Source organism: Eleginops maclovinus, chromosome 12 (assembly GCF_036324505.1).
Source record: "Eleginops maclovinus isolate JMC-PN-2008 ecotype Puerto Natales chromosome 12, JC_Emac_rtc_rv5, whole genome shotgun sequence".
Lineage (NCBI taxonomy): Eukaryota > Metazoa > Chordata > Actinopteri > Perciformes > Eleginopidae > Eleginops > Eleginops maclovinus.
Window position 1 is genome coordinate 14205651 of NC_086360.1, and position 23242 is coordinate 14228892.

The 23242-nt window shown below is 38.6% G+C and overlaps 2 protein-coding genes across 2 annotated transcripts in view; both read left to right on the top strand.

Moving 5' to 3' along the window:
- The window catches only part of oxct1a (3-oxoacid CoA transferase 1a), a 36669-nt gene extending 29636 nt beyond the window's left edge, over nucleotides 1-7033 (top strand). The window contains exons 15-17 of the mRNA XM_063896282.1: nucleotides 557-637; nucleotides 5935-6036; nucleotides 6137-7033. Coding sequence (XP_063752352.1) covers nucleotides 557-637; nucleotides 5935-6036; nucleotides 6137-6172 — 219 coding nt within the window. The 3' untranslated portion in view covers nucleotides 6173-7033. The remainder of the gene's footprint in view (nucleotides 1-556; nucleotides 638-5934; nucleotides 6037-6136) is intronic.
- A 1600-nt stretch (nucleotides 7034-8633) lies between these two features.
- On the top strand, nucleotides 8634-22455 carry plcxd3 (phosphatidylinositol-specific phospholipase C, X domain containing 3). The gene is made up of 6 exons (XM_063896297.1): nucleotides 8634-8895; nucleotides 15976-16232; nucleotides 16455-16628; nucleotides 17660-17835; nucleotides 18619-18720; nucleotides 19967-22455. Exons 1-6 carry the CDS (start codon nucleotides 8793-8795, stop codon nucleotides 20121-20123), a joined length of 969 nt encoding a protein of 322 aa, XP_063752367.1. The 5' UTR covers nucleotides 8634-8792; the 3' UTR covers nucleotides 20124-22455.
- The last annotated feature ends 787 nt before the right edge of the window (nucleotides 22456-23242 follow it).

A 23242-nucleotide genomic window follows, 5' to 3' on the forward strand; every position in this document is an offset into this window, starting at 1 on the left:
GTTCTAACCAACATGACCTTTACAAATTACCCTAAAGGCTAATTTCCTTTGCCAGGTATCCACATCAAATTAAATTGGCAATTCCCTTTTCCCATGTTGGCACCGTCACTAGAGTACTTTGTATCTGCTTCCTAGGATAATGAGAGTGAGTGTTATTAGTGATTAAGGATTATTCTGTTGGATGGATTTCTTAATGCCTCTTTACTAGAGAGCACTGCTCATACTGATGAGGTTTTGCTCACAAACCATGTCCTGTTTCTTCCATCTGTGGCTTATTTGAATATATTTAGTGTATTGGAAACAGTTGATTAGTTGGACTGGTTCTCTAGCTAGGGGCTGAGTAATCCCATTGGGATTTTTCACAAAAGTATTAGGCGACACTTGCGTCTTGCGTGGAATTTGTGCTATTTATCTTTTGGAAAAATATCAGTTTACATAACCAGCTGCATCCCTGGATTGAAATTGGAGCTACATTACTGAAGGTATTAACCCACAGTCCGAGGGTGACTGACTCTAACTAAGTTTTTGTTTTAACCAACTGCCCTTTGTCTTTCAGGGCGGAAAACACAAGATATTGGAAACATGCAACCTGCCTTTAACAGGGAAGCAGTGTGTAGATCGGATCATCACAGAAAAGGTGCGTTTCCATTTATTGCATTATCTCACATTTAGAGAGAAGTTGATGAATGGAGGGATTTCCCAGACTTCGGTAAGGACAGCAGCAACGCAGTGGTATCTCCTGGCATACTTACTGACTTAAACAATTGTAGGGGACAAAGGCTGTTACCGCAACTTTACAAGCGTGAAACCATAAAAAACACACTCATGCCCTGTTGTAAAACATGAATACAACAAATACTAATACATTTATGCTAGAACCACCCAACTGTTGCCTACCCACGGACACTAAGCCTTGAACCTGTTCTCCCTTTACAACCAGCTTTAGCATTTTTTGTTTCTTTCATTAATTAAAGTATCTTCATTTATTTGTTTTAGTAGATGACTGGCTATCCACCTTGCAAAGTGCTACCATTTCTCTCATACATTATCAGCATCATTCAGCAATAAGCAACAGGTCCCAAATTGTATCTTTATCCCTCAGTTACATTTTTTGCTTTACACAGACAAAAACAATCACACTGCAACTGATACATGAGTATGATGCAATAGAGGGACATGGTTAGAGTGAAATTGCATTTATTCCATTAACACTAATTCAATGAGTTGTGAGGAGGCTTCTTATTGATTCTTTTATGGTTTGTTAATTTTTATGGATAGGGTTGGGTTTCCCATTATTATGTATTCTGTTGATGCTCCCATCTGTCCCACAGGGCCTCCTTCTTATGGTGTTGATGCTTGTGCAATGATTGTAGTCATAGCTAATCTGCAGCTCTGTGTTTTGGTTATTTTAGAAAAAAAAACACTGAATGCAACCAACATGCCCTCTGGGGAGGTGGAGGAAGACTCAATTAGTTATCTGTATATGAAAGAGATTCAATATGAGGTTCAGGATATTGTTGGGTAGTCTTGGTTGACACAACCTTTTGAGTGTTTCATGAACATGGAGAAACACTGACTGGTTCCTATCTAGTGCTACAGTAAGCCAAAACACATGGTTGGAAAAAAAATAATGAGTAGTAGATGGCAGTAAAAAGGGAGGAAGGTGTGGGCAGGTAGAAAGAAAATTGACCAGAAGCTCCTAATGGTGCAGTTTTTTTTGTCCTCTTGGGCTTTTGTCAATTCCCTGTAACCCTCTGGTGGTTCCTGTCTTTGGAACTCACTCATTGAAAACATGACCTGTAAGGGGCAAAGTGAGACCTGGCCATGACAGTGCTCGTGTTTTTTTTTCTACACCATCTGTTTTTTCCTGCTCGACTGGCTTTTGCTGTCATTGCGCAACATTTCTCAGGGAGCAGATTTCTGTCAATGTTTATAAAGGTTAAAGCGCTTTCTGCTGCCATGTTAGCACTGCTACTACCTCCTCATCCGTCTTCTTTTCACGTCCTGCTGTTTTCTGTTCCTCTATTTCCATTTGGTATTTCGTCTCTTATTACATTCCAAGCTTTTTACTTTTTTTGAAATTACTCAAATGTCTTGCATTCTTTCATTTATGACCATTCTGTTGATTTCCTTCCATCTCTTTCAACACATTCTACAAACAAACCAACAATTTATTTTCTCTCCATTTTGCCTTCCATCCACACCAAACAGCTATTGTCCAGCCGTATATATCCACATTTTGAAAACACCCTTTCGTGGACAATGACAGTCGGCTTTTGTAGTTTGGACAGGGAAAGCTGAGCTTTTCAAAAATGTTGATAAATGACTGTCAGTTTGTCAGCCTGTCAGATATGGCCAAAATACTCCTGCCTGGCAGCAGTGTTATGAATCACAAACAAATAAATAGCTTGAAAGCTGCAGGTCACCTAGTTGACATTAAGCAGTGTTAAGAAGCCGACTTTAGGTTCTGAGTGCTTCTTTGGAAAATCAGTGTACTGAACTAGACTACAATTACAGTCGCAGGTATAAAGAAGACTAACAAAAGTACAACCTAACATTTTTTATTATCTGTTATTGCTGGTAGGTGATCAATATAACTATTTTCAGATCTATAAAGCCTGCTAAAAACCTCAGTGACAATGTTGCCAGGACATTTGAATCACATACATTTGTTAATAATATCACAGGATGTAAGAACCTATTAAAGATGCGTGAACAAAACCAATTACGACATAACAACATTGTGAATTGTGAGAAAAACCATTACTGTGGTGATTACCAGAGGACATTTATAGCAGTAGTGAAAGGGGAACTGTAAACCTGGTGGCAATCAGTGCTTTATAAGCCCGATAATGGTAATTCTAAACGAGTTTCTTACTATTTGCTATTGCATGATTAAAATCTTTGCTGCAATTTGTTACTAAAATGAAAGCAGTGACGTGGGCCTTCTAAATCTGACAGAAATATTATTTTTACTCCACACAGACACATGCACAGATGTTGACATACACAATGCATTCTCACACACTCGGCATGCTCCCTGGCTCTGATGGCCGGGAGGTACGGTGAGTCAAGCGGTGTCCTTAAATAGTGTTGCTATGAAATGAGACCCAGGGTGATGGGAAACCTGTTGCCTCAGGCAGCATCTCTGCTCTATGTGGTTTGCACCATTTTATACACCATGTTGCCCTTTCTTTTCTCTTCAACACAGGCCCCCATCATTTCTGAGTTGATCACAGGCTGTGGGTCAGTCACTACTTCCCTAGCTTCTGGTGCTTAAGTTGCTGCCATGACAATAGTATACACACAGGTTTCTCAGTAATTCAACCCCTTTTCGACATTGATTTAGGGAATTATTTTATGTTTGAAATATTTAAAAAACAATTGCCCATTCTTGCGGCGATGAAGCAAAACTACTCCTGAATATTCATCAATGTTAATGGGCCCGGAAACTCGGGCATTTTGCGTAAAGACATCAGGGCCAACGACAGCAATTATAACTTCTGAAACCAGATTAAAATGATCTTCTTGTCTTCTTCTTGTCCAAACACATCTTAAATGTGCTCCTTTTAAATTGCTGTTGTGCATTGATAGGATACTGGATGATCTTTAAAGAAGTTCACTTATTGAAGGATAAAATGTCATGTTTTACTCTCCTCTTTGTTACATCCAAGTCTGATGTTGGCTGAATGATGTTGGCTTATTGTTGTTACATGACATTCAGAAAACACAAGGGCTAGACTAGCAGCCTCTTAATGACTAACATGCATCTATCTGGTTAATGATGGTGACTCTGAAAAATGTGAAGAAAGACTCAACAAAAAGGCAAGTTTGCAAATTGAGGCAAATTTTGTTATTCAGTATAAAAGTGTGGAGATCAGAAACTAGGTCAGCTGATTATTCATTGCTTTATAACCATTGTGTTTCAATGTCTTCTGAATTTACAGCAGAGTATGTCTTACTGTGGGCTCACATTGGGTATAAATAGCCTCTGCTAAAGCTACAAACTGTTGCACCTACATTATATTGACCACCTTTGACAGATTTCACACATCTTTTATTTTTCCTTAATCACTTGGGAAACATGTGACGATAAGAGATGGATGTCACTGCCTGTGTAATCCATAGACCCTTGCACCTCATGACATTCCATCTGTCTTGCTATATTGGAGTGAGATATTTGCCTCCTGCCCTGTCACTGTGTACGCCTCTAATGAGCGGAGACTCCTGACAGGCTCTGCTGGGATGTGTCTGTGGCTCAGCCCGTCAGGCCTGCTGATAGCAGCAACAGGAAGCGGCTCAGCTGAGTGCGCCTGGCCTGTCTTTGGAAAACATTTTTTGCATGAATATGTATAATAATATGGCTCCAGGTTTAGTTTTAAGGGGAAGGTTTAAAAGGGCTGTTGTACACCATTTACTGTATGCACTCATAACTGACCTCATGTCAGACGTGTGTCGAGTCTTTCAAAATTGCAATTTTCGAATTGTATCAGATGATATTAACAGTAACGGATGTCCCTTGTGAGGCCAACATAAAAATAACTCAAGAAAGGGATTCAAATTAAGAAGATACTTAAAAAATCTGTGTTTTTTTCTCTGCTGTCAAAAGTAGGGCTGAACAGGTGATGATTTTGACCAATTGTTGACCAACCAATGATAATGTAAACATACTAACATAAAGTTACAATGTTTGGGATCATTATTCACAAATGTGCAAGAGTCAAATCAAGAAGATAATCACAACCAAAACTAAAATGTGTTTGAGCGGAGACTTGGAGAAAAGTAACTTACTAACATATCATTCTGTTGTTCACACATACAGTATATGGCTCATAGATTGAATTATCTTGGCTCATAAAGGCATGAACAGGTCTGGTCTTCAAAAACCTTTCCGTAAACAATTGGTTTTTTTTCTACGTTTCAGAAAACTGATAAGTACTTAGTCTTTGGACATATCTCCAGCATTTCTTATACTCTGGCCTTCAGCGTAATTGGAAGATTCTTTGTGGAAATGTACACAAGATTTCCAACTTCCTCTCCTCGACAGGTGTGATGCCTTTTGCCTTATACTACCTTTCATTACCTTAGAGATGTTTCAATCTCCAGGGGCCTCCGTTAAGAACCTTGCACACCCAACCACTGCAAGCTCATCTTGGAATCATATCAAATTTGGCTTATGAATGTTTGTATAATCAGAACAACTCCCCCTTGTTGTGGTCTTGTAAAGTCTTATGATAATTAAACACAAACTCACAATGCCATATTTAACTGTCAGCATTCTAAAGACAACAAGGACATGTTGTTTTGGGTGGGATTCAGTTAATGTTGACCTTTCTTACTTCCTCCTTAATGCTAGCAATGCCTCCAACTAATGACATTTCTCTTTCTGCATTAATGATTCACTTTTACACTTGAAGTCCATTATTCTTTATTAAATCAGTGATTATTTTATGTTTCATTTGTTTAAAGAAGTTCCACAATTAAAATGTAATTGCCCTCCTTTATGGGGATCGACACCCTCGGAGAGTTGAGGACCACTTTGAATAATGGCACTATTTTATCATCTATTGGTGGAGTGGTACTCTGCCCCCACATTGTGTGTGTGTGTGTGTGTGTGTGTGTGTGTGTGTGTGTGTGTGTGTGTGTGTGTGTGTGTGTGTGTGTGTGTGTGTGTGTGTGTGTGTGTGTGTGTGTGTGTGTGTGTGTGTGTGTGTGTGTGTGTGTGTGTGTGTGTGTGTGTGTGTGTGTGTGTGTGTGTGTGTGTGTGTGTGTGTGTGTGTGTGTGTGTGTGTATAATTGAGGCTGTCTGACCGCACATATAGGGTTCAAACCCATCTTTTAAGAAAATACTAATTTTGTCTTTGTGTCTCTCATCCCTCTCATGCTCATAACATCCAACTTTTTCCTCTCTCTATCTCCTTTTCTGTTCCCCAGGCTGTGTTTGATGTGGATAAGACAAAAGGCCTGATTCTGATAGAAGTATGGGAGGGACTCACTCCAGAAGATATCAAAGCATGCACTGGCACAGATTTTGAGGCAAGTATTGATAACTAGAATTGCATTTTGCTATTTTTTAACTGAGTATCATAACCATTTGACATCTTTCTTTCATATTAACTGTCTGATGTCTTTTTAGGTGTGTCCCAACCTGAGGTCCATGCAGCAAATCTAGAGGAACATGCAATGGATGTGTGTTTTTGGTTTGTGTGACACATTTAGTTTCTCTTTGACCAGCTAGTGTTTAGCAAGAGACATGTGAAATACTATTATAAACAAAAATGTTAGGTGCAGTTCCCTGGTAATTAGCATGTAAATATCAGAAGGATTCAGTCCTTACAAATATTAACTGAATGGGATTCAACATGAAGGGTTCTTTTTTGGGAACTTCTTTTACATTTAAGTTATTCTTTTGTTTTTACCAGTATGTGTATAGGTATTACTGAATAATACATCTGAAATGACTTCTGGAATACTCTTTATATGCTCAAGGAGAAAAATGCTAATTTACCAGTGCTATGCATACAAATATAAAATGACTTGAAGATTACTGTAGACTGAAGATTAGGGGATTTTTCACCAGGCACAAAAGGGAATATGTTTGTATTGTATTTGCGGTAACAAAAGAGTCTTTGGATTTGATCATCTAATGTAAGATATAATATTATTTTTCTTCATTTGATAGACAAAGAAGATGCAATAGTTAGGATCTCACCTAAACATTTGTCATAAAAAACCCTGTCACGTTGTCAAACTGTTTTATGAACTGTATTTTTTCTGATATATTTCAAAGTTGGCGGTTAATACCACACATTTTAGCCAGAAGAATGAAGCCTTAACATTTCTTTACATTAGCATTTGCCTTGTCTTTGTATTTAAAATAAAATACAATATTTTTTGTTCAGCGTAACACATGTATTGGTATTTATCTAAATCTTGATTTCTGGATAAAAGCCTATCTGAAAAACCAACAATAGTTGGATTGTTTGTTGAAATTAGTCATCAAATCACACAATGATTAAAAGCATTATGAGTGCTTTGTGGGTGATTGCTTCTGACACTCTACAGGTTAGTGCTTTCTATATGCTTGCATTGACATCCTTGATGTGATTTCTCCAGTTGAGTAGAGGCGCTGCCATTACCTGAGGGTTGTTACATAACTGGAGAATTCAGCCTGTGGGCTTTTAGGTTCAAGAAGATCAACTGGATTGGATCATCAAGCAGAAAAATGGAAGAAAGTGACAGGAGCTTTGGCCACCGGCTGTTGATGTTAATCCAGCGCATCCCTTCATGAGTCAAACAGAAGTGGTACACTAGTCTACATTTAGTAACCTATGTCTCATATGTGTACTGAAGTGCAGTGATACATTTTTAAAAGCATAGCTTTTACACACAAGCAAAAAGCATGTACTTGTTTTTTATTCATCACAAATGTAAACATTGCATGGAAGTGATTGCATTGTACATGATGGCAGTTTGGGGCTGAGGTTGGTAGAAAACAATCAAGAGTTGGTAGTTTATGTTTTGGGCCATAATTATGGGAGCAAGTTTGCTTGTGGCCTCCAAAGAGCATGTAATAGTTATTTTAATGATTTTCACAATGCTTCATTTATGGATGTAGCCCCCAACCTAGAAAAAAGGTAATCAATAATGACTATAGTGATATTCCGTCTATATCCAGGCAAAACATATTTGACAGCCTCTACACATGAGGAATTTCTCATTATGCAGCAAGTGTCAATATTGATTTCTTATGAGCACAGTCGTCACAGAGGACATGAAAGCATGTACCATGAAAATGGACCAAAAAAAAGCTAAGTTTGGTGGATGAACACTGTCCTTTTTTTCACTGGACCCAGGTCTAAAATACAGTATGTCTATGCCATGCTCAGCCAAACACAGATGCAAACATTCTAATTATTAACTTTGTTGAATGTTTTTCAGCTTTATACAGTTATGACTTAGTTAGTTACATTATTACGGTGGCCAGCTAGCTGATTATCACCACATTGATTATGTCAGTTATTCATTGCCATATGTCTCTGTCCTGCAATTGCATGACCTCAAACATGAATATTTAAATTAGCTGGTTCCTTATATGCTCCTTTTGTAGAGAAATAAAGATCTAATGCTTGTCTCCAATACTACCAAACCTTTTCATTCTCTAAGGTTAACTGCATATTTGGCTGCAATTACCACTGCTTAGCAAACAGGTTTGTAGGATCATATATAAAGGTTTAAAATGTGTTGGGGTTTTTTACCCAAAGATATTCCATCCTCCAGTTAAAAAACGATGTATTCATTAGCGTTATAGGTAGATGTATCGATGTACTCATTTAACTACATTGTCCCAGAATATAAGGTTTAACATGCAGCCATTGGTGGATTTTCTTACGCTTTGCAATAAACCTTACAAAAGCATTGACTTTGGGTCATCGCCCTTTTTAAATAACACTGAAAGCATTTATGGTACTAAAGTTTCTGATTAAATGACTGTAAAACTGAAACGTACGGGTAAGAGTGTTATTGCTGCGTAATTTTGGAAAGCTGTTACGAACCGCATTTCATAATTGTGCCATCAGCCGATGAGAGTTGTTCAAGGGGGTGTGGACTGTCTCTCTGTCTCGCTGGTGTTTGTATGTGTGTGAGAGAAAAAGGCTGTGCGTGACATTTAGAGTATCTGTGTGCGCTCGCGCTCGTGCACGTGCGTGCGTGTAGAGAAAGATAGAGCGAGAGCTATCCAGGTTGGCGCAGGCACCGGTCCCGGAGAACGGAGCGTTGTGCACGGTGGCAGCATGGCTTCGTCTCATGGGAGAAACGACATGCGGTTCGCTGACTGGATGGCAAGTTTACCGCAGAGCATGCACACTATTCCGCTCACCAACCTGGCTATTCCCGGTAGGTGTTTCTTTCATGTTGACCAAATGTAATCATGTGAGGAGGAATATGTCAATGTCTTTCTATCCGAGCGCATTGCCTGTAGATATAGCCTACTGGTAGGTGGCAACTAAATAAATATGCTATAGACCATGAGTTTTAACATTAACCTGGTATTACTGCTTTTACACCTTGATGTTTTACTCCGTGCTACTCCTACAACCTAAATACGGCTGTAGTTTCATTGTACCTCGTTATAACAAAGGGTGAGACCTGTTGCGCAACATAACAAATGTCCTATATGTTCAATAGTTCGGCATCCTCTTGTGATGGTCCGTTTTATAAGGTGATCAATAATACCTAAATTAAATATTGCTTGCCTATCTAACACAGCGATGAGAAGCCCGGAAACATTATATAAAGATGATAGATATTAGAAAATGATAGACAGATGACCATGCTGCTCAGTTTTGTGTAGGACTTTTGGCCTCTGTACTGGGGTGGTGGCCACATAAGTGGAATGGATTAACTCTGTGCACTCAGATGATCACAGCACTTCCCATAGAAAATGAGCTGTTGGACCTTTAGCCATCAGTGTTGAGGATTCCTTAAACTCCATTCAAGTATGACATTCAGGTTGTACAGCATACCACTGACTGATGGAATGGCATGTTAGAAGAATTGTATATCGGCTGCGTGGTGATTATCAAACCATCACACAAAGCACTTTCATTCTTCATTTTCTAATTTTCCACTTCTAATCTTTAAAGCCCACCCCCCACTCTCCATCTCCCTCCTCCCCTTGTACAGTATGCTTTCGCACTATATAGTAGCTGGTGTGTTTAGGGGTGGCATGTGCGACAATGATGGGTTTTCGGATGCTGATAGCTGGGACCATGGTGTTCAACGAGGCATGACAAATATAACTATCACTGTCTATTGCTCTTAAGACTGCCAAGACACATGCAATGGATCATAGATTTAACCAAATAATGACTGTTATACAGAAGCAGCATGACAAATGTGACATCATGTATTTTGGCTGAATTACGTGACATGTTCATTCTTGCCAAGCCAGCATGTAAACACTGCCTGTCCCGTTTAATTAGTTATCATTACCTCTTATTGGCCTCGCGGCCTGTAGGTCAGCTTCTCTTTGTCTTTCATCCATTTGGAGACAGATTCTGTTAACATCCTCAGATTATTTGTACTTTCTTGTGTTTGTGTTTACCCATCTGGCATAAGGTTTGTCAAGAAGCATTTTAATTAATTTCTTCAACAACAACAATGTGTTCTCATTGGAGTGTATGTCTGAAAATGAGTCTCATATCACTTCCGTTTGTCTCATCTTAGAACACAGCCTTTGTTCAAGTAGAAGTGAAACTGGGACAGACCAAAGAGACAGATGTTAGTTTCACATTTCCTTTTAGTTGAAAGAATATTATGTTCATCATACAGTTTCCCGGCATACTCCTTAGCATCCACACTCTGTTGCCTGTTATTCAGTGATGCAATTTATTTTCCAGAAGAAAAAAAAGAAAGTTATCCAGCCGACAGTCTCAATGATTCAGGGCCAAGTGTTTTGGCAGTTTGGAGTAATCTACCATGTGTGGGTGATGTGATGGCGTTGTTCTCTGCTGTTGCCAAAAGCCATTGCATGCATTCCACAGCTGTACTCATAATATACATCATCTGTATGATTGGCAGTGAATTTCAAAGGGTTTTCGTAGTGATAGAAAATACTTTATTATGTAATTTTATGTTTATTGAGTGAAATTTGTAATGCTTCAAATAACTGGATAATGAGCTAATGCAGCTAGATTTGTTTAGGATACGAAAATACTGTCAGTTTATGTGTTGGATTTATTGTTTGTTTAAAAAGGCAATTAAAGCAAATACAATGTCACTCACAAAGCTATAGGGGTTAATAGCCCCAAGGATAAAAGATTCAGATAAGACATTTCATGTACAGAACATACGAAAGACAATTGCTGGACAAAGTGCTTTACAGAAAGGTAAACATTTCAAATAGCAAATTAATTAAAAAAGGTAAAGTATAAAGGGAACGACACCTGTATATTTTCACTTGGAAGCGTGTTCCCAGTACTTCATAGCAAGGGGGAACTTCAATTCAGTCAAGAGTCGGAAATCCCTAATCACCATTGGATTTTGAATGGGAGTTTAGAATGGATTGGAAACATTGGTGAAATGGTCTAAATGCTCAGGAAGTGATAAGTGGTGTCTTTTAAAAGAATAACAATAATTTTAAAATAAGATTATTTATTTAATTAGGATGGGAGGCCAGCACAGGGGGAGGGATGGTCTCTCTTCTTGAGAAGTCTTGCTGTTTAAATGTTAAACAAGCTGCAGGCAAGACACGGCTTCCTGAATGACTCCTACACGAGTTATCAATAGGTTAAGAAACCAAAGTATGTCTCATGGTCTCTAAATTAGACAGTCTGTTTTAATGCCTGAATACGTCTTAGTAGAAAAACATACCAGTGAGGACAAAGATGGAATTTTAATGGTCAGCAGGTTTTGGAGAGCTGCATATTGTCAGTGTAGCCATGATATTAAATGTTCATTTCTGAAGAAATAGTTCTCACTGGAAGCACATTCCTAGAGGAAAATATGTGGCCCTTAAATGAAGCCTTGTGGTACATCTCAGTGAGAAAGGTGCAGAGGAAAACAAAGTTATCAATTATATCCTTATTTGTTTAATCTTGTAAAATGGCAAAACATGGATTGTACATTAATCAATTAATTGTCTTTTCTTTTTTTATTGTTTCAGAGAGCTCGGACTGGATTAAAAGTGACAGATTCTTCCCAGTCCAAAGACAAACAATTACATGTATTTAACCTGAGGAGAGCTGACTCAGTGATGTTGTGAAAGTTGATTGAAATTAGTCCAGAAAAAGGAGACAAGCTGTGAAAAGAAAGGAAGCTTTTTCCTGAAACAAAGATAAATACAATATTATTCTTGAACAAAATGTAACTTTAACCAGGACTGATGCTGCTGATATGGTGGTATGAATGTGTTATATTAATATCACTACGTGTATGCTTTACAGATTCCCCAGAATCCCCAGATACTAATTTGTGATATTGGGCTATATTAAAACAGATTGATTATACATATTTCAGATTCCAGATATATTTTTAAAAGCACGATCTTGCTGGGCCTCTGCTAGTCAGAGCCACTTTGTTTGGAACATAAAAACATGGTTGATTTTTGAAATAACTCAATTATCCACGTTTGGCCCCACATGCCACATTTGCCTCACTCTGTGCCCACCTATGGAGACTACTAGTGAAATGAGCCAGTTCTTCTCTATTTATAATTTGGCAAAGGGTAAGGCAATGAGTAGAAGAGGAAAGCAAGGGGGAATGATGGCAAATTAAAGATGGTGTTCAATAAAGGGAGAGAAGGGGGAAAAGAGGCATGGAGAAGTTATCATTTTCCTTTCCCAAAGCTGATCACTGGGGGACATGTTGGGTGGGTTATCTGTGGCTATTGTTAGATCTGTTGGGTGACTGCTGCAGGCTGCACATTCTTCTGCCTGAGCTGGTCAGCAAAGGTGTGCTGTCAGAGATACCGTGAATCTGTTTCTCTGTGGGTCTCCCACCATGAAACAAGCTTAGCCCGAGGGAAAGGAATGGCTGTGAGAATGCTGCTGCCATAGAAATTAATTTAGATTTTCAGTATCAGTTCAATATAAAACAAATATACTTACTGGCATGCACATTTAGTGTGAAAAAGTATGAAAAATCACTGAATGTAACTTTAGATTCCTAGAGGTCTATGTAATATATATGAATTAACTAAACTCTGCCTATTTTAAAAGGCCAAAATGTTAACGTTTACTCTCTGACTAAGCATTTGGGTCACTGAAAAATCCACATTTACCTTGGGGGGGGATTATTTATATAAATATGTGAGCAATTTTCACAAGCACACAGTGATTTATTTCCATGTCCATATAAACAAAAGTACAGATTAGTTAGTTAAACCTCACAGATAAATGCCCAAATAGACCTAAAAGTGTAAATTCACATGAGAAGGCTCAAGGAAGCCGTACTTATCCTCTTCAATGGCTGACTGTAGCAGTTTATGGCTTTACCAGAGGAAATGAATGAATAGCGTGCCTTAGGCCAGGGAGAAAGGATCAGGGCAATTGTATTATGTTAAGGTGGTTCGCATGAAATAAATACGAATCCATTCCAGGAGAGGCATCCTCAGTCTTACTTTGCTCCCTCAGGGCAGAGGGAATGACAGACCCAGCACTTTCAGCTGTAAATCTGTCGATCAGTCCCTTGGCTAGACAATTGAGCTGCCACTTTAGCCCCTGAACAGGGAGAATGGACGATATCAGATGCAAGGATAAACACTGGTAGGGCAGCGAGATGCATGGCGGCAAGGAAATCAGCCAGCTTAAAAGCCATTGATAAACAGAGGATGTAAAAATGCAATTGTTTGGTCATAAGAAAGAGAATATTTGTCCCCGAAAAGGAGGCAGGAAAAGTAAAGCTATTTCTGTAATGGATAGTTTGCCAAAGTCATCGTGTTTGACCAGGTGCTCATTCATGACTTTAGACAAAGACTTTAAAATAGCTCGGACACCAATTTGCTTTTACTGTTCTCTGGATTTTGTAACTGACAGCAAAGTCTGGTAGTTTACTGATGCTCATTAGAAACCTTTTCAATTTCTATTTTTAAAGTGGTTTGAGTAAATCTTTTGTCAAAATATCTCAGAAATAGGCTATAGATTCACATCTTCACCCCTGTAATGGGATTCTTTTTGCTGATTTATGTGAAAGACCCGTTCCTAAAGTTCAAATACAAGCACCATGTTATTCAGGGTTTTTATCATAGTTTTTTGCTTAGTCACGACTCTCATGAATGTTCACACAAATTGTGCATCCAGTTACTAAACAATTTTAGCTAACTATCTATTTAATGGAAAAGTTGTTTAATTATTTTGAGCTGTTGTTTGGACTAAAAAGCACATTTTAAACATCACCTAGGGCTTCAAGACATTTTAATAGTCTGTTTAAACCACTTTTCATTTACTGAATGAATAGATATTTGGTAGAAAATATAGAAAACAATTCTGTGATTATTATTAGATTATGTTGCATTACCTTTAAAGCCAAAGTATACTCTTTCTCTGTAGCTGCAGAATATCCAGCTGTTGCTACTGGTTAAGGTCATACTGCGTTACCCTGTAACCCTGTTCGTACGATTCAGCCTGCAGGTATGTTATTTCCCTTAGCTGCCCCAGGATTCAGCTGTCTTCCCTGCTTATTGTCATTCTCTGGGCCCTCTGCGTAGACCTGGCACTGGATAATAGCTGAAGGTCAATTAAGGCTCCGTCTGTGCACGCCTGCTTGCCTGTGTGTTGGTGGACGAGACAAGGGTTGTTTCATTGAGCGATGAGGAGACAAAAAGACGATGAAAAATCAAGTCCACTGATGAGAGCAGGAAGAATGCACCAGAATTACTGTCAGCCTAATTTGCATAACACTCTTACTGTTTTTTTTACTTTCAGACAGTCTTAGAGGACACATGACCTTGAGACCTCAATAGCAGAATACACCATGCATCGATTGCAAGGCAATGCTTAAGTGTCACCTAGGAAAGCATCAATATATCGACAGACGTTTCCAATCTGTCTAGTGTTATTTTACTGCCACCAACGTGACAGGATCTTGTATTATTCTTTTGATGCAGCTCCCAGTATAACAGTTAAATTAGCCAGACAACAAAACTAAAATGAGATTTGGATTTCAAGCTTAGTACCTTTATATATCTGTATTCATATGAGATATCTTACCTCTGACATGTCTTATGCAACTCCAAAACCATGGCATTAAATGGAAATGTGTTTGTGATGCTCAGGGCACTCAGACATTACATTTTAAACATGTATCAGCATTTATCTTTTCAGTTTCTCAGTATAAGCTACAGCTTTCATCAGGATTACTTTCTGCAGAAGAAATAGATCTACGAATATTTTAGATTATAAGGTAGGTCAGTTTGCACAGACACATTGAGCAGTAGTTTGGTTATGTGTCTGAAAGAGGTCCCAACAATTTGCTTGTTAATCTATGTGCCCTTTATTTATTCAAAATGGGTGAAACTGCTCTGATCTAACTTGGAAACACGATGACTTAAATCTGTAATTGGTTCTTTTTCTTTCTGTGTCTCTGCAAGATATTATCTCATTTATTGAAAATGCTTTAAAACGTTCTCATAATACTGATGATGAACTGTCAGAATTATCACTTCCAGTTGGGAAAAACATTGATCTGAAACAAACTTTGAAATTGTGTGTAAAAGTTAACACCTGCATAAAGCAATTACTAGGGTGTTAGTATTTTGTTAAGATCTACAGTATGAAATGGGATCCTATTATCTATAAGAATATATAATATACCTTTGCAAGTGTGTGGGAAATTAGCCTTTCTTTGGGGTCTAGAAAATCACCAAGGATAGGAAATTGCAAAATGAGTCATTAAGGACGAGACAAGACAAGACTGGATTTAAAGGCATATTACTTATAGAGGCAGAGGACAAGACAGGCAGCAGAATAAGCCAAAAATGACATGTTCTCCCCATAAATGAATGTGGCTACTTCATCGACTGATGAATAACATGTTGTTACATATGTGGTAACAACATGATAGTTGGACAAACTGACTGACAAAAGACTTTCAAGCTCGAAGAGGAATATTCCATATATGATTTTGGTGTTTTAAGTAATTCATCTGTATTGTGGAAAAAATAACAAAAATAACTGGAACTGACAAAACAAAAGGTAAACACAAACAATTGCATTTTATATTCACTAGAGAATAGGCTCTGAAAGCCAAAGAGCAGCTCTGTTCTGGATGAAAACCCAAATGTATATCAGCACAACTTTTCAAGTCATCCAAGTTCATAATTTACAACCCAAAATACTAATATTTCCAGTCAGTGATGTTGCCATGGCACCAGGATATTTTTCAGCTTTGACCTCACTCTCATAGCTGTGTCAGCGCAGAAACAAAACCTGCTGCGTTAAATACGTGCATTAATACTCATGTTTGTGTCTCCTCCAGGTTCCCATGATTCCTTTAGTTTTTACATTGACGAGGCGTCTCCAGTGGGCCCCGAGCAGCCAGAGACCGTGCAGAACTTTGTGTCTGTTTTTGGCACGGTGGCCAAGAAGCTAATGAGAAAATGGTTGGCTACACAGACCATGAACTTCACCAGCCAACTGGAGGCTGGGGTTCGTTTCTTTGACCTGCGCATCTCCACCAAGCCCCGTGACCCCGACAATGAGCTGTTCTTCGCCCACGGACTATTCAGTGCCACGGTCAGCATACAACTTTACTTATACAAAGTTTTCTGATGTGATGAATATTTTTCCAATGCTTTTGGTTGCCTAGTAATGCTTGTTGATATCTTTGTATTTGGCAGCATGTCAATGTGAATTTTATCAACAAGGTCCTTATAATCATTTGCGTGCCTATATTTCATCTCATTAAGTGATACAATAAATGATTAATACCTGTGTTGTTCATATTTGTGTTTTTAGGTCAGAGAAGGTGTAGAGCAGATCAGCAGTTTCCTGTCAGCTCATGCCAGAGAGGTTGTGTTCCTGGACTTCAACCACTTCTACGGCGTGCAGAACCTGCACCATGAAAAATTGGTGGCCATGTTAAAAGAGGTGTTTGGAGACAAACTCTGCCCGGTCGTCTTTGCTCAGGAGGTACTGTCCTATTCAGATACACTACACACTTCATAGTGAATAGGAAGCAATTTAGTGACCTAGAAACTGACCGAAAATGTTTATTTCAGATGCCTTTTTTTAAACCTCAGCCACTTAATTAAGAAAAAAATACAAATCAGGCACATATTGTTATTGCCTGTGTGTGTTTGTGTGTGTGTGGGGGGGGGTGTTGTGGGGTCCTTGCAGGGGTCCGTGTGGGTGCGAGTGTGTGTGGTCAAAAGGCTTTTCAGTAATTATTGTATTCTCAGCCCTGCATAGCCGTGATTTCTGTGTTTTGATCTCTTGAGATACAGAATGATGGTTATCATTTTCAATTTTTTTCACATCTTTCCTTTTGCATAGAAGTTGAATAGATAATGTCTTTGCAGGCTTAGATTTGTCTATTCTAGGGCTTTTCTCTGTTCATTTTTTGTTTATTTCCATATGATACACTGCAGAAGTACTGCAACTAAAGCAATGCTTTTAAAATATTGTGGTTTATCCTATAATATAGTGCAACAAATTTGACTATAATATATAAATATAACAGAAAAGTAGAACTGCACCAAAGTGTTGCATATATTTTATTCGGAAAATTCAAATTTCTGGCAGGTAGTTTTAAGTCTAAGTAATTCTGAGAATGTTTTCATAATGTGTTTTCTTCTTGAATAGCCTGTAACTCCTCCAGTTGTCTTTAGTTATTTTCGTATAAAGCAATAGGCTCTGATTAGACATTAAACACTGGTTGTCGTTTGAAATAACACATTTCACAATTTCAATTGTCAATCAACACTGAATATTGGACAACATTGCAGAATTAGGCATCACAACAGGCAAATATAGCCACTTATTTGCTTCTTCTAAATGAACACAAAGCTTTCTAAAAAGCTCCTGGTTCATCTACCTGTTTTAAATGTCACTCAGCACAGAAGGTGTTCTTATGTATTTACAATAAATTGTGCCCTCATCAAAACTCTTAAAATGTCCTCCCTTTACCTCCTACTAAGCTGAATACATGCCTCCATCCCCAGGTGTCTCTGCAGTATCTGTGGGAGAAGGAGTACCAGGTGCTTGTCTTCTACCATCACCCCATGGCCCTGGAGGTGCCCTTCCTTTGGCCCGGGCAGATGATGCCCTCTCCATGGGCCAACACCACCGACCCAGAGAAGCTGATTCAGTTTCTCCAGGCGTCAGTTACTGATCGGAGGTCAGCCTTTAACTTTATTACACTAAGAGGGCATCTTAATGCATGAGGTAAAATCTGAGGAAATCTTGGAAATAAACAGGAACTCCACATGATTCAGTGTTTTAACCAGCTTCAATCATGGGGTCTATTTGTTTTGAGACCTGTGGAAATTATTTGTCTTTAGGTTGGCTTTCAGTTATCAGAAAAACTAACTGAGCAACGGGCTACTCAGCTTGCAGCCCACTCTAAGCATGTGTTGTCCACAGAGACATCAGATGTCCAGGAGGTCTACAGAGAAGCATCAGAGGACCTCTGAGAAACTGCTTGGTTCAGTAACCTTAACTGTTTTCATCACCTAGTTTTAGTAATTAGAAATCTCCTCAACCATGAACAAAACAAGAATCCTAACCAGGAAGAGCTGTCTTTAAGACAGCAATGAACTCAATCACACCCTGGTTTTGTAATTGTTTTGATAAGAAAGTGCTAATGGCAGGAAATTACAAACTGTGCTTTTAAATGAAACTGCTGACAGTAATGGGGGGAAATGATCTTAGAAGCTGGTATAAATTTGCATGTGAAAATTATCTGTCTAAATTTTTAGTCTGACAGAAGTACTTTTCTTTCATTGTGGTTACTTTAAGTAATCAAATCTAAAGAAAAGCTAAGTTTATTTATGCACAGCAGCACCTCTCTGCTGCAGATCTCATACGGGGATCTGGTAAGTAGTTTTTAAAAAGTACAAAACTATACAAAAGATAAATTACATAAAAAACACAGTGTAAGTACTTGATGTGTCTCTTGCAGGAGGAAGGGGACCTTCTTTGTCTCCCAGGTGGTTCTGACACCGAAGGCCAGCACTGTGATGAAGGGCGTGGCTAGTGGACTGAGAGAGACAATCACAGAGAGGTGTGGACGACAGTTTCTATGTTTCTTTTATTAGTGAAATATCACAAAAAATAAACAGAACAAAACATAAAGCTCTAACAATGATGATGTATGTGAAGAAATGATAAGTCCGGGACTGGAGATTAGACTACATTAATAAATCACGTTTATGGGCATTTTTATTATGTTTTTATGAGACACAGCATGGAGTAAGCTAGGGGATGTGCGGCCAAAATGTGAACACAGTTGTGTTTATTGTCTAGAATATGAAAAGTACTTTATAATGCTAATATGATCATAGGTGTGCAACTGATATAGGACAGAGAGAGAGAAGATGAAGCACTACAATTGAATTAGATGCAGGGTAAGCGCCAAAGGTGGCACCAATTTTATACACAGGTTACCAAACATTAAGCAACACCTCAGGCACATACATGTGTACACACACACACACACACACACACACACACACACACACACACACACACACACACACACACACACACACACACACACACACACACACACACACACACACACACACACACACACTCATAAACAGTCATATTTGAGCCATCATATCATTTAAAAATATAGGCGTGTTGGTTTCTACGTTTGACCCTGACCTCATTCAGTTTCTTTTGAACAGACAGCTGCCACAAACCTGAGGCGATGCTTACCAAACACATCCTCGCTCTTTCTATTCTGCCTTTCTCCGTTCTTGGTCAAATGTTATTTTTCTGATTTACCAGGGGGGCTGTGAACATAATTTTCTCTTAATGTCACCAGTTTGTTTAAATCCTCAGCAGCAAAGCCATCAGTTTTCCTGGCATGAATTATTCATTTGATAACTCCACTATTCTCACCAGGCATTAGGTTACTTTGATGTAGGCATCCTTCAAAAATTCCATCAATTCCTTTAACCACACAGACAGCAACAAAGTGAGCGGGTTGGGAGGAGACAGCTGGTGAATTTTGCAGAGCAGAAAGCTGGGTGAGGCATCTGCAGGAGTAACACCCTCCCCCTGGTGCATGGCTCACATAATCATGTCCAGCAAGTGTCATCCTCACAGCTGCTTTCTGGCTTACAGACATCACATGCTGCGTCACAGAGATCTTTTATCACATCCTGTCCTTCTCTGTGTTAAACCAGCCAACCGAGAATCATCCCTTCTTCTATCCCTCTCTTTATCTTTTGTGACTTTGTTTCCGCCTCTTCCTCTTTTTCCTAATGTGTGCCTGTGTGTGTTTTCATGCGTCCTCCCAGGGCCTTACCGGGCATGATGCAGTGGATCAGGTCACAGAGACCCGGGGAGAGCGGCATCAACATTATCACAGCTGACTTTGTAGAGCTCGGAGAATTCATCAGCGCTGTCATCACCCTCAACTATCACCTGGGCGACGAAGATGATGACGCCACCTGAGAGCCCACAGTGGGCGTTAAGGAGCACAGTCACCACTATCACTAGAGGCTTTGTCTGTGCTCTCACTCTTTTCTCTTTGGCATTTATTTCAGGAGGGGAGCTGCACTGCTCCTTTCAATTTATTTAGGGCTATAGTGAATTGCGAGCTCAATTGGCAGAAGGATGTTGAGGTAAGGGAAGTTGGGATTGGGAGAAACAACTATGGTGTTAGGTTAGAGCACAAAGAGAATGAGGTTTGGTTTCCTATATTGGGGATCAAAATCGTCAAATGTTTTTTCTTTACTTTTTAAAAAATAACAGTGTTCTCCACTGATTAAATGCACTGTCTTCAGGCAAAGCACTTCACCTGGAATAGATTGCTCTCAGCATATCAACATTCTGCTAAATGAATTGGTACATCATTTATGGTATTCTAGTAAAAGTTATTTTAGCAGACATTATTAAAAAGAGTTTTTGTAACTTAAACCACTCAGTTTGTAGGCTAATTTAAGTTGTGGTTTTTCTCTGTCCTGGAGACGTTTTTATTACAACATGCATTCTGAGTCAGATCACTGCGAGTGTTTCTGAAAAGCATTTCAATAAGAATTATTTTAAGTGTCATGACAATGAGTTTATTCAATATATAGACAAGAAAACAACCTTTGTAATGTTTCTTCAGCAGTTATCTCACAGTTGGCTTTTTTCTTTTACTTATCTGAAATAAGCTTGCAGCCTGGACATTGATCAGACACCATTTTTTGTCATTTATTCACTAATTAAAAAACACAGAGAAATAGAGAGGGAGAGTGAAGCTTTGTTTGCCAGGAAAAAGGTACCCTTCACAACATGTGTACTTTATATGTGGTGCATCAAAACCAAACAATAATTGAAACAATGTCATTGTGCAAGGTGATTGTGCAAGAAAAAACAATTTCTCTAAGATAGCTAGTAATGCTTTCAATGTTACTAGCCACCTCTAACAGTAAGGAATCCAACGTGTCACATGTATTGCATTTTGTGGTGGGTGCTGAGTCGTGATAGCCAAGTATAAAAATACAGTAGATCTGGGTATGAGCTTTTCTCAGCTGTCAGTGTGTGCACCTTTACTTACTGCTGGAGTGCAGTATATGTGAGTCATCATATGATGTATCACAGTGTTGTTTCTTTCATAATGACAGGTGATAGGGTTTCTTGACTCTGACTCAGAGTCCCATTTCATTTCAAGTCAGAAAAGGCTGAACCTCATCATTTGGAGTCTGGGGGTCTTGATGTCGCAAGTGTCTTTTGACACTTGTTAAATGTTTGGTTTAATATCTAGCTGTAACTCTTTGGTGTCTACCTAATTAGGTGTTTCATGTTTCTGAATGTTACTGAATCATCCGATTTGTGCTATATCATTTAGCACACCTTTATTTTAAATGTGTCTTTAATGGCTTTCAAAATGTAACTTGCAGTATTTTACTAAGATGGAAAATACCATGAAATTGCACCAAGAAAGATAAAAAGAATATTTTTATTGCAAAGTTTTACACATTATGCATGAAAACAATCACATACAAGTCAAACCACACAGCCTATGATCAGTGTGGCATTTTCTGCTGAGAATGTATTATGTCAGGACACTGTTGTCTAGTTTGGTAATGTACAACCAAAACGGAAAACTCAACTCGTTGGATTTGTGAATGTATGTCATGTGAGTAACTGTGCCATTTCTAAAAAGTAACATGTGATTGAGAGACTGAGTTCTAGCTAGAAAGTCCTTTTTGTATTGTATGCTTCAATGTGGAGCTGAGTTCAAGTTTTAGAGTTTAAACCGTACTTCTTTACTTCAGTGTGTTTTCATGTTAAAATGTTTTATATTGTGAAAATGAGTCTGTACATACTGTAATTGCAAATTGTATCCTGCCGTTAAATTGCAAAATCATTGCTAACAACTTCTTAACTTTGACCTAAACTACGCTATCATACACTTTTTTATATTTTCAGTTTTGTGCATGAAGCGAACAGTTCTACATCTACCTATTTTTGTTGAGCTTCTCGTCTTTTCTGCATATTATTCTGCAGACCATGGGTGCATCTTAGTTACACAGAAAACACATAAAATTTATTTTTAAATGTTGCACTGCTATCCCATACAGATTAAGAATAAAGCCACACACATTTTCAAACTTGAAAAGGCTTGTAAAATGTGTTGTACAGACATTTGTGTCTTCCCTGGTCCAAACTGTTGTCATTGCCTTTATGGTCTGGTGTCAAAAGAGTCCTTTGCTGTTGTTAAAATCCAAAGCTTTTGTTCTGAAGTTACTCTGTTCTCAGTGAAAACGGCAAATCGAATAAAGCTTCTATGCCTAAAGATTGACGATGTGGAGTATCATTTTATGACCTGTTTCTGGCTTGTTGAGTGCTGATTGGTTGGTTAGACGCTTGACAAACTAAATCATTATTAAAGCCATTATAATACAATTGTGATTTAATTCAATCACCAAATGGCAGTACTCTAAATCTAAAGTAGATTTGTGGCTTTTAATCTAACATAGCCATTCTTTATTCCCAATTCGCAGAGAAGAGCATCCTAAAATCATCCAGTTTCCAGGGTGATGAGGATGGAGGTGGGTGGGCAGCAGCACCCAGGGTGACCTTGCTCAGACTGTTTTGTTATTCAGCATCTGTCCTCCTGGTGCCAGGTGTTGCTCAAGGAGAGGAAACAGAGATGCTCTCTGCAGGGTGGCCCATTATGTTCAAAAATCTCACTGTAGATTCAAAAAACAGTATTTTGTTGAGTTATACTGACCTTCTGTCAAGTATCTCATAATAAGCATGCAGATGATAAACAACATGTCGAAAAATGTTTTACATGTATAAACACAGGGCTTATGACATCATGCCACCATAATATTCTGTACAGTACATCTGTGAGCTGCCTAGTACAACTTCAATGTTATGGTGGTACACATAAAATAGCTGCACATGGAATTAGTTGGGAAGGAAAAGGCATTAATCATGATTATTTCCTGTAGATAATGTTGCTCATGATGGGAAAATTCCTCACATTTTCTTGTCATGGTTGTATTTTGTTTCTAAGGCATATTGATGTGCTTTATTCCATTTCTTAATGGACAACATGTCATTATTAAGGCTGT

What these genes read in the sequence shown, in the direction of transcription:
- plcxd3 (XM_063896297.1), top strand. Translation starts at nt 8,793, where the DNA reads ATGGCTTCGTCTCATGGGAGAAACGACATGCGGTTCGCTGACTGGATG. An exon ending in ACGGACTATTCAGTGCCACG is followed by an intron (nt 16,233 to 16,454) that starts GTCAGCATACAA and finishes TTGTGTTTTTAG; the next exon opens with GTCAGAGAAGGTGTAGAGCA. An exon ending in AGAGAGACAATCACAGAGAG is followed by an intron (nt 18,721 to 19,966) that starts GTGTGGACGACA and finishes GCGTCCTCCCAG; the next exon opens with GGCCTTACCGGGCATGATGC.